The sequence below is a fragment of the Triticum dicoccoides genome, chromosome 4B (assembly GCF_002162155.2).
Source record: "Triticum dicoccoides isolate Atlit2015 ecotype Zavitan chromosome 4B, WEW_v2.0, whole genome shotgun sequence".
NCBI classification, from domain to species: Eukaryota; Viridiplantae; Streptophyta; class Magnoliopsida; order Poales; family Poaceae; genus Triticum; species Triticum dicoccoides.
Window position 1 is genome coordinate 26,157,000 of NC_041387.1, and position 11,652 is coordinate 26,168,651.

General features: G+C 42.2%; 1 protein-coding gene across 2 annotated transcripts; it reads right to left on the reverse strand.

The window, feature by feature from the left end:
* Nucleotides 1–8,022: 8,022 nt before the first annotated feature.
* Nucleotides 8,023–11,646, reverse strand: LOC119294739 (denticleless protein homolog). Of its 2 annotated transcripts, none has more exons than XM_037572995.1 (16): nt 11,420–11,646; nt 11,229–11,337; nt 11,032–11,096; nt 10,885–10,923; nt 10,680–10,776; nt 10,492–10,588; nt 10,315–10,381; nt 10,159–10,235; nt 9,911–9,989; nt 9,743–9,822; nt 9,566–9,650; nt 9,399–9,467; nt 9,245–9,312; nt 9,112–9,160; nt 8,456–8,912; nt 8,023–8,364 (listed from the first exon to the last, which is right to left on the reverse strand). In XM_037572995.1, the coding sequence occupies exons 1-15, from the start codon at nt 11,618–11,620 to the stop codon at nt 8,529–8,531; spliced, it is 1,566 nt and encodes a 521-aa protein (XP_037428892.1). In that variant the 5' UTR covers nt 11,621–11,646; the 3' UTR covers nt 8,023–8,364; nt 8,456–8,528. The 2 variants fall into 2 exon arrangements, with proteins under 2 accessions (XP_037428892.1, XP_037428891.1); XM_037572994.1 differs by having other exon boundaries at nt 9,743–9,825.
* Nucleotides 11,647–11,652: the final 6 nt, after the last annotated feature.

Below are 11,652 nucleotides of genomic sequence, written 5' to 3' on the forward strand. Positions count from 1 at the left end.
GGGGTCTGGTCGTTCATACCAAAGTCATCATAGCCGAAGGGCAGTAGAAAACTTCTCAAGGTTGAGGATGCCCAAACCACCAAAGATCTTCGGCTTGCAGACGAGTTTCCAGTTGACCTTGCATTTTCCACTGGTCATCTTATCACAACCCGCCTAAATATAGGCAGGACATAAGTTGTCAATCTTCTTCCTCGCTTCCATCGGTAGCGTTCTTCCCTTTTAGTATTTAGTTTATTTATTAACAAGCAAGCAATCTTTGTTCATCCAAGGACGCTTTCAAACCTTTGTAGAAACATTTACAACCGGACCCCCACTTCCGACAAACATCATGCAGACAACACGGACACCGCCTAAGCCAAAATGCTAACCTAACCAGGGCCCTAAACCCAACTCATATGTCTGGGTTGTCTGGCACCCCCTCATACCATCCCATATGTTGGGCAAATATGGAGACGCCAGGGCGCATCCGCCACATCAGACTGATGGGCAGGACCCACATGGAAACCCTTCGATCGTTGGTTTGATGACTGCATTAATCGATTTGAGGAACCCTAGCCACCGGCATATTCCTTCTTTTCCTCCCTTTCATGTCACCACCGGATTCCCCGCCGATTTTCCTTTCGCTCTGACCTTCATGTCTGCCATGGTAACCAACTACAAAATGCTAATGCCCGAGCGTCGAGCGGATATCGTGTGGGAGATGAGCGCCATTGAGGAACATCGCACAACCGGTGCACAACACGTTGCTCGCCTTACGGACAAGGGTGAGGCGGAGACGGGGATGTTAGAGCAGAAGAAGGATAAGGAGGAAGAGGAAGCAGGAGAGGAGGCGGCGGGCACAGAGGTCGAGCCCGGCGGATTTGGGATGGAAGAGGCAAAGGAGCAGTTCCACCTTGCACGAGCCGAGGAGGCAGAGGCGCAGTTGGAGTAGCAGGCGGGTGGATACCACCATCATGTTGAGGTAGGATTAAACAGCATCCCGATGCACATAACTCTCGCTTGCGCGTGCTCCGGGGAAGGGTCCAACCACTTTTGGTCTTTTGTACATAGTTTTTTCCTGCATTTCTACAGCAGGTTGTTTCTAGGACTCGAACCCGTGACCTCATGGTCATAAGGTAACAGCTTTACCACTGCGCCAAGGCTCTCCTTCCTATTGAGATAGCATTATGATGACCTACAAGTATAGGGGATCAATCATAGTCCTTTCGGTAAGTAAGAGTGTCGAACCCAACGAGGAGGAGAAGGAAATGACAAGCGATTTTCAGCAAGATATTCTCTGCAAGTACTAAAAATAGCGGTAACAAGTAGTTTGATAGCAAGATAATTCGTAACGAGTATCAAGTAACAATTGTAACAAAAGTGTAGCAAGATGGCGCAATCCTTTTATAGCAAAGGACAAGTCGAATGTACTTCTTATAATGAGAGAGTTCTCGAGGACACATGAGAATTCCCGTCTAGTCACGTTCATCATGTTTAGTTGATTCGCGTTCACTACTTTGATAATTTGATATGTGGGTGGACCGATGCTAGGGTGTTGTTCTTACTTGAACAAACAACCCTCTTATGATAACCCCTCTTGCAAGCATACTCAACTAAAAAATAAAAATGAAGATAAATCTAACCATAGCATGAAATACATGAATCCAAATCAGCCCCTTATGGAATAATGCATAAACTATGGTTTAAACTTTTGTCACTCTCGCAACTCATCATCTACTTATTACTTTCCAATGCCATTCTTTAGGCCCAACTTGTTGGAAATATGCCCTAGAGCAATAATATTTATATTATTATATTTTCGTGTTCATAATTATAGAGTTTATATTCTATGCTATAACTGTTGTGATCCTGGAATATGTGATTAAGTGGAAAACTCGTATGCGCGTGTGGAATGATAAACGACAAAATTAAAGGTTCCTAGTCTTGCCTCTAGAAATAGCTCAAGTGTTGTTGGTGATCACGTTTTCCGGATCTTAGGATATAGTTAAGTGTAATGATAGTTCTAAAACAATATTGAGATTATGACGTTGGAAGAACGATCATATTGAATCGACCCAAAGTTGTCTGTTATGAATAGAGTCAATATTGTTTGTTATCAATTGTAATAATACGGAGTGTTGAAGTGTGAATTTTCTTCTTAGGTATCATAGTCACTCTTACCGTACGGTGGGCTTTGGGGTTGCTCAAACATCACTTGCAACACGGTGATCATAACGACAACTTAGAGGCTCATCGGAAAGTTTGACAAGGGACTAGGTAGCTCGAGAGTGCGATTTTCTCGTCCTATGATGGAGAGATATTTTTAGGGCCCTCTTGGTGTGACGACATCCATCATCGTCTAGTCAGACATAGGTGACTTCATCACGGGGATGCCAAAACACAATAATGAGAAAGAAGAACAAAACCGGTAACGAGGATATCAATATAGTGAGCATGTGATGACTCCGGAGGATACCGATGCATTCCGGGTTTTGTGAAATATCGCGAAGCATAAGAAACATCACATGATAACGAAAGGTTCACCCGGGATCGATATGGATGTCCACGGTATCACTGTCGGTCATTGAGCGAAGGGGTTTCGTTCATGTCTATGAGTTACCGAACATATGGGGTCACAATATGAAGGCAATCACGAGCTGTTGAGTGTTAGTAGGATGGGAGTGATGAGAATATATTTGTGGAATTGTTTCATTACTATTCAGAATAGTTCCGAGAGGATCCGGAAGCGTTTTGGGCTCGCCGGAAGGGTTTGGGAGAGTATCAGGTAATACTGGTTATTATCGATAAATATATATAGGTGGAAAATATTTTTGGGATGTTAAATTATATATAAAAGGGTCTGAAAATATTTAGAACACTTTTATATTTAATTTAATATCAACGGGCCTAAAAAGTCCAAGTGGTGGAAGGCAACTTGGGCCACAAAGGCCCAAGTGGGGAGGTGCCCCCTTTGTCTTCGGAAGGAGGCCGAATTGGAGTAGGGAAGGAGTCCAACTCCTCCTCACTTGGCCAGCCAAAGGGGAGGGACTTTCCCTCCCCTTGTGGCGCCGTTCCTCTTCCCCTTGACATATATATACTAGAGGATTTCCACTCTTTGGACACACAAGTTTTGGAGCCTCCTCTAGTTCATCTAGCCCTAGTTCTAGTTGGTTCTAGTTGACTAATTAGAGCTAGACTAATATTATAATCCTCATAATTAGAAGTCCAGTGTGGTTCTAATCTCCTCCCTTTAATTCTTTGAAGATGGTTAGCTTTGGACAGCAAAGCGCTGCCGGATCATGAAGGTTGCACGCTTGCAACCATGTAGAGAGGTCATGTTGTGGTCTTTGGTTCGAGGGACTGTTCGTGGGCGGCTCGTGGGATCGTTCATCGACAGTTAGAGGGACTCCAAGTACGATCTACACCGACACTTTCTTCTTTCACTGTAACTTGGTGACGGTAACGATCGCCCGTTATGCATCTTCATATTGACCTTGGGTGTGCGTGGGTGCGGAATTTATTATTTTCTACTATGTTTCCCAACACAAGTATGGTGAAGTGTCATGTAGTCAATGTTCACATGACACCAATAAAGGAAGAACAACATACATATCATCAAAATATTAAACCAATACCAACTTCACATTATTACTTATAACAAGACGTCTCACATGTCCTCAAGAACAAAAGTAACTACTCACAACCATATTCATGTTGAAGATCAGAGGGGTATTGAGTATGCTTAAGGATCTGAACATATTATCTTTCACGGAATAAATCAACTAGCATTAATTACAAGATGTAATCAACACTACTAGCAACCAACAGGTACCAATCTGAGATTTTGGGACAAAAATTGAATACAAGAGATGAACTATGGTTTGAGATGAGATGATGCTGGTGAAGATGTTGATGAAGATTGGTCCTCCCACGACGAGAGGAGTGTTGATGATGTCGATGGCTTCGATTTCCCCCTCCCGGAGGGAAGTATCCCGGCGGAATCGCTCCGCCGAAGAGCAAAAATATTCCTGCCTAGGTTCCGGCTCGAGACGGCGGCGCTTCGTCCCGAAAGTCTTCACTTGATTTTTTTTTCTAGGGCAAATGGCATCATATAGGAGAAGGGGGCCATGGAGGCCTGCTGGTGGGCCCACAAGCCTGGGTGACGCGCCCTAGGCACTAGTGGGGCCCTCCTAGTTGATTCTTCTTCCAGTATTTCTTATTAATCTCAAAATTATTCTTCGTAAATTTTCAGATCATTTGGAGCTCCGAAGAATAGCTATCTCTGTTATAGCTTTTTCAGGTCCAGAATTACAGCTGCCAGCAATTCCCCTCTTCATATAAATCTTGCAAATTAAGAGAGGAAATGCATTAGAATTGCATCATAAAGTGAAATAATGACCCAAAACACAATAAATAATAGTAGAAAAACATGATACAAAATGGACATATCACATTCACAATCAAAAAAAATTATCATTTACCTACTCGAGGACAGTAAGATTAAGCTTGAGGATGTTGATACTCTCAAATGTATATATAGTTTTTGTTATGTTCATGCTACTTTTATATCATTATTACATAGTTTTGACACTTTACACAATTTTATTATACTAATTTATTAATCCAGTGCCAATTGTCGGTTACACTTCTGCTTTTTACTTTGCACAAAAACACTTTTTTTGAGACCAAGACAATAAAATAAAAATATGTCGTGAAGATTGAAGCTGGGAATACACTACAAGGCAAAGGTGCCACTCGGGGAGCCCTATAGGCCACATGTGGTGGGTCGGCATAGTCTGGGCCTGGACCACTCTAAGGGGCCGTGTCGCCCCCTAGGGCACGCCTCTCAGACCCTACGCCTTTTATATACCTAAAAATATTTATTGTGAAATTTTTCTGCCGCCGCCACCACGCGTTTCAAGGTGATTCAATATGGAGGTATTTTCTGATACTCTGTCAGAGGGTGAATTTGTTGACGGAGCTATCTTCATCAACCTTGCTACCCTGATGACCATGTGTGAGTTGTACTCCTTGGATTATGGGTCCATAACATTAGCTATGTGGCATCATCTCACCCCTGTTCTTCAATAGAAAGATCACATGAGTGTCCTACATGATTATGATTCATCTGATGTAATTGTCGGTGTGTTTGTTTCGGTGTGTTGAACTGTCACTTAATGAACGGATTATATATGGATTTTTATCTGGTTTTGTTTTGGTTCTTTGTTGCATGATTGATGAACATATATGATAGCCGGTCTATTATTATTCCATAGTCATGATTAGATGAATGGTCTTCAAGAGGGAATTGTGTATGCTAGTTGGATCTATCCTTATAAGTGATCTATCTCGATGGCTAAAAAGAAGGTTGTATTTTGTTGCTACCACTAAGAATAAAAAGGTAACTTTCTAGTTGCCTCGATGATGAACTTGAGGTAAAGACAATACACTCTCTACATTATCTCACTTTGTTTAATGCAATGCTCTTTTCTTAATATTTAGGTATGCATGTTGGATAGCATTCTTAGGTAAAGTATTAGCTATAGATGCAGTTGGATAACGTCCTATGGATAGATGGACGTCATGCCTATATGCAATCATGACATGTATGATTAAACATGAGCATTGTAATTTAAATATTCAATTGATATGTAACTGTAATTCGTTCACCACATCTATGTGCTTTTCTGAAGAGATGCCAGTAGCAAAGGTATGGATCCCGATTATTTATTCCTCATAATCACAATCTCGGTCACTTTATTTTCTGTTCTTTCATATTTTGAAATTTACTTTCATCGCTTACAAAATTATTACCACATTGTACATTAATCCTTGTAGCTAGCAAAGCTAAGGAAAATGACAATCTCATTTGTCTAAGTTGGAGACCAATAGAAGAGTTTTAGTTGAGTGCATGTAGTGATCATTGGTTGTTGCAAAAAAATCACGGATTGATACTTTGATTCTTAACCGAGGGAAATTTGTTCGTGTACTACAAAACCCTTGCATTTCAGGGCCCAATTGATATGCATCTAACAGGCACCATACTAGCCGGAGATATGAGGAAGCAAGGCCATGAGATGGCACACATTTGGCTTGCTCCGCTGATTGTTGTTGTCACTAGTTGGTTCAAGTACCTGGTTGTATTTTGTTTTTACTTTTGAGAATTTTTGTATTGTTTTAACATATTATTAATAGACCGGAGATCTTTTTTCAAAAAAAGTGTGAGCTATAAAAAATAAAAAATATATTTTTGTTCATATTCTGAAATTTTACTTTCATCAATTTTTATGAAGAGATGTTTTGTTTGTTCTTTCCAAAACTATGTATTTTTTAAAATCACGTGTTAAATTATTTACAAATAAAATATTACACATATGTATAATACATCTCTATAACCATGTGGGATGCTATTTTCCAACAAAAAATTGAAACTTCTAAAATGTATTTTGATTATTTTCCCAAAAAAAAAGCGGGATCTGTGAAGATTAAATCGGAGACATAGGACGACAACAGAGTTCCACATGAAACTTGCAATTTTTTGTGTAAACTCTAGACTGATGGGTTATTAGTTGGGAGTGTTCCCTCCCGCTTGACAAATTATGTAATGAACGGTAGTATGATATTTTCTTAATTAAAATATGGGGTGGTTTTTCAAAGAAAAGGAAAAGGGCTCGGTGGAGCGTAAGGTCCAAAATGCATATTCGGGTATCTTAGATAAGTATATACGGTGTGAAATTAGAGGGTATCTACAAAGTTGACATATAAATGTTTCTTAAATCAATCTAGTTGCATTGTGGAGCATGACCTACTCTTATGTTAGGAGAAGCAACGAGAAAAGCATCTTGATTAGTGGCTTGGATAAAAGAGAAGGCCGCCTAGAGAATCCCCTTCTTTTGACGATATAAGTGCTCGACTAGTGGTTCAAGTCAACGATAAAGACACCTCGAAACTCCCTTTCTCTCGGCATTGTTCTGGCCTTTTAAGATCCCTCAAACTCACCCGAAACTTCGAGTTTGTACAGCTCTATGGGATGTCTCTTCCCCCAATAATATTCCAAGTGAGAGAATGGCCATATAAACACGAGCACAAGGCATCAAGCCAGCTACCAAGGAGCGCATCAGGCTCACGATCATGTCGTATATCCTCATTGCCTCCCTCGATTCCCTTCCAACCAGGGTTCAAAATTCAAAACACCATGCTAAATCTTGTTGCGATGCCACCCTCATAGAAAACTTGTGTTACCCATGAAACACCTTTTGATCCCTTTAGGAGGGCGCAGCAGATTTCTTGCTGGTGTGCTTTCTTCTTTATTCAGATTCGATTGTGTTGTAGTATTTTTTTAGACTTCGTTGTAATTAGGAGTGTGTCTTTAAACAGCACAATGTATATGACATGCCCTTGCTAAAGGAATATTGCTGGAGGTTTCTTTTTTTCTTAGAACATAGCTAAAGGTTTCTTGCAACTGTGTTTTCTAAACTAAATATGTTTACGTATAAATGAACTATGAAATTTAGTTATTAGGTAGTAATACAAGGGATGTTGATGTGACATGGGCATTTGCCTGGAAGCATGAACAAACTGTGTGCACCGACCATAGGCGCCGCATGGGCTAGGTCAGAGCTTGATCAGGCATGGAAAGATGCATAACCAAATCAGGCCTATGTTCAAACAATATGATTGTGATCCGTTAGAAAAATATGGGCATTAGCTAGTAGCTAGTAGCAGTGAAGTACTCAATCTAATTTCTAAGATTTTTTAGCAAAGGATTGTTGATGGTAAGGGCAGGTCAAAGTGTCCAGAGTTTCAACTATTGACCATAAGTCCAGACCAATATATTATTTTGCAAGCTACAGAGGCGTTGAAACATTGCAAGTTCCATGCATTTAATTCAAACAACTAAACAACATTTCCAGCCATGCCAAAATATTCTCCATTATTCACCATGGCCATGGATCATCTTATAAGCCAACCAACATTGGTCAGCCTAAAGGCAAACAAGATATGCCATTGCTATGCACAGCACAGAACTCATAGAAGGTGTTATAGCCAGGAACCAACCACAAGTCCAAATTCCTTTACTCTCATGTTCCAAGAGACAATTGTCAACATCAGAAAGTTCTGCTAGATCAATCTTTAATTACTAACAATGCACTAGGGAAATCTCACAGAGATCTCTTTAATTTTGTTACTAATAACAAGATTTCCTCGAGTCACAACCTAACGAGCTCGATGAGGAAATAATACAAAGAGAAAAGGCAGATGGTTTTAACAATATATATCATGTACAACGGCACTTCATCAGGTCAATCATCAGCATATGACCAGATCAGCAAGACAGGGATTTTCCAAAAGTTGCAGGCCCCGTCACCTCTGAACAAGCTTGGCCTGAGTAGGAGAAAAATGGGAGCAATGAGTTAGCATGCCCAACTGTCAATTATCAGCAGAGTAAGTTCTCGCAGAAAAACAAGATTCTCACCATAAGTTAAGAAAGCTCCTCAGGGCAGCTCAGAAGAATCCATGACACTCTTATTTGTCAGAAAGTTTTGACTTCATGATGTGCTGCTGCCAAAGTAGTCCCGGATAGTTTTCCTTTTCAGCGAAGGCGGTGGGTTCAGGACCGAAGAGGGACTGCTCATTTGAGCCCCTGGGCTGCTCCTAGTATCCAAGGCCTCCTCCCGAAATACCGAAAAGGCTCTCTTTTTCACAGACTCAGGCGTGCCAAACTCCAGTACTCTGGGCCGGAGGGGTGAGTGTGAACCGGCTGGCAATTCATTGCCAGCACTGGTGCAGGCTGCTACATCTCTTGAACTAGTCGCTCGCTCATGGCTAGCCGATCTTGGGCAGTCAATGTTTGGAGCAGTTACCCTCTTACGGATGACTGTAGGGGAACTTATGTTGGTGCAGTCTATTTTCTTGGTGTTCCATACACGAACCTGATGCACAGAACAAAGTGTCAGGCTGTCAGCAGCAGTTTAAACTTCCTACCAAACTCTTGTTCTTTTCATTTGTAGATTAGATGACAACAAATATTATAGATGCCCCTGATCATGGTGAGATGACTGGGTTCATTTTGTTGTAGTGTTTGACAAGGCAACATTAAGATGAAACTTGTAAACTTTTAACAAGACTCACCGTGGAATCATCAGATGATGATACTATCTTTCCAACCTCCAAAGAGCACCTGAAATTGCGAAATTGGCATTGCAACATGAGCACTATGGTAACAGTAAGACATTAAGAAGTAGCCATTCTGGATAGATCATACCAGTCAACTGAAGTGACTTCACCCTCATGGCCTTTCAGAACTATAGGCCCATTTTCAGGCTGATCCACCTACATAAGTGAAAAGGAATTAGCAATTTAACATGAATACAATGTATGAAATGTAAAAGAAGAGGCAATAGGAATGCAACAAATACCTGCCACAAGTAAACATTGCCATTGCTCGAACCGCCTAGAATATGAGTCCCATCAGGACTAATAGCAGACTGCATTCAAGCACCAAAGCAGGTGTTAAATAAAACACATGAAAGAAACCAAGAATATGCAGCTGGAAGAGAGAAGGCTAAACCAGTTGGCCAATCACCTTGACAAAGAAAGACTCAATTTTGCTGCCAGTGTAAGTCTTTATTGGACCCTTGTCCATGTGGAGAGTACTATACAGATAGATCCTGAAAGTGGAAAGCATATGAAGTCAGAAGCAATTCCCTCCAGTGACATCAGTTTTTTGCAGTTCTGTGTAGTGGTCAAATATTATTCTCACCTGTGATCCATGCATGACGCAGCAATATACGCACCATATGAGTCTTGAGACAAGCAAGAGATCCCATGTGTCACCCCCTCCTTCTGAATGAAAGGACTCCCTGTTAGCCTTGAAAGTTGAAACTGAACTACAAATGTGTTCTTTTGCAATTGAGAGCTGCTTGCTTACCAAAGGTTGTGCTGTTGACTGAGAGGTTTTGTTGGAGACAGGCGCTTTAAGGTTCCGTGTATCCCAAAGTTTCACAACGCTGTAATAAATTTTGCGAGTTAGATAAAATCAAACTACAACAGAGGTGCATTGTGTTAGAAGTGGTGCAGTCATAATTGAAACATGCCGCTGGCATGCATAATCAGCGATGTAAACTATATGAACTTATGTAGTAAGTGCAGTATAAATTGGATGGGCCAATGCCTTACTTGTCTGCAGCACCAGAAGTAGCAATGGAGATATCATCTTTCAGATAAAGAACTGATGTGATGCTCGTCGAAGCTCCCTAAATATGACCATTATCAGCAAATGAACCAAAGGGGGTGTACACTCACCAGCAAAAGGATTCTATGTAGATTCAATACCTTTGCTCGAGACCTTGTCCGATTCCTTCGCGTGGGACTGTGCGCTTCTTTGACAACAGCAGAAGACCTAACATGTAAAAACAGCTGAATTCAGTGAAAGATGATATATTGCTACGGATATTTGATGAATGCGGTTAAAAGGAGCATTTAGATTGCAGCGGCCATTAGATAACATACATGAGGCATGCTTCACCATGGCCATTTGGGGTTTTGGGGTCACATCTTAGATCCCAAAGTGCAAAAGAACCGTCTCTTGAACCAGAAACAACAAGATCTGCATAGACAATAACCGACTTGAATTCGAGTCACCAGCTAATGCAGGCGTGTCCCAAGCTAAGTTAAACAGGTTCAGATATACAACTGACCAGGATTTGAAGAATGGCATGACAGTGACTTGACACTTCCAGTGTGCCCTGATAGCACACCAAGGCACTTCTTATTCTCCACGCTCCATATCTTTACCTGGTACAGTAAAAGCAATTACAGTGAGATTATGCACACACAAAATCAGACGAATGATAGTTGGTGTTATGAGAAATTAGATGAATTGATTGATCATGCTGTACTCACAGTTTGGTCACCTGATGCAGTCAGTAATTGGGATCCCTCCTATATAAATGACATAATTCAGCGGTTAACTTTGCCAGAGACACACAAAAATACACTGCTGAGAGACAGAGAAAACAGATGTCGCATGTTGCAGGCAAATGCGGTTACCTTGATCCAGCACACGTCAAAGATGGCATTGTTGTGAGCAACCCAATCGGACAGCCTCGTTTCAGCTACAAAGGAGCAAGATTTCAGATTGGGGCTAATGGCAGCAGCCATCCAATTTTAGCACAAAATGTCCAAAATGTCAGGCAGGCAGCCGGTACGCTGCTAGTGGTAAATCACAAGGGGGCACCGAAGCTAACCTGACTTCTCTATGGAGGAGGATCTGGAGGGGAGGCGGCGGCGGGTGTCGTAGATGGCGACATACCCATCCTCGTCGGCAACCGCCAGGAGGCGAGAGATCTGCGGGACCTGGAGGGAGGAAGGAGGGGGCGGATCAGCGCGCCGTCGCCGTCGGCCTCGCCAAATCTAACTGAAACAAGATTACACGAACCTTGCAGAAGGAGACGGCGAAAGGGATGGCGGGGTCGCCGGAGTGCTCGACGGAGATGACGCCGCAGCCGCGGTCGCCGGGGTCGGAGGAGAGGTCGGAGAGGTAGGGCAGCCGCGCCGCGGAGGCGCGGGCGGAGCCCCTGCCGCCGCTGAGCTCCCGCGCCCGGAGGCCGCCGAAGAAGGACGGCGGCCGCATCGCCATCGGGGAGATGGAGGCGGGGGGAGCGAAAGGGG

What these genes read in the sequence shown, in the direction of transcription:
- LOC119294739 (XM_037572994.1), bottom strand. Translation starts at nt 11,620, where the DNA reads ATGGCGATGCGGCCGCCGTCCTTCTTCGGCGGCCTCCGGGCGCGGGAG. An exon ending in CTGCATCAGGTGACCAAACT is followed by an intron (nt 10,777 to 10,884) that starts GTGAGTACAGCA and finishes TTACTGTACCAG; the next exon opens with GTAAAGATATGGAGCGTGGA. An exon ending in GGACAAGGTCTCGAGCAAAG is followed by an intron (nt 10,236 to 10,314) that starts GTATTGAATCTA and finishes GGTCATATTTAG; the next exon opens with GGAGCTTCGACGAGCATCAC.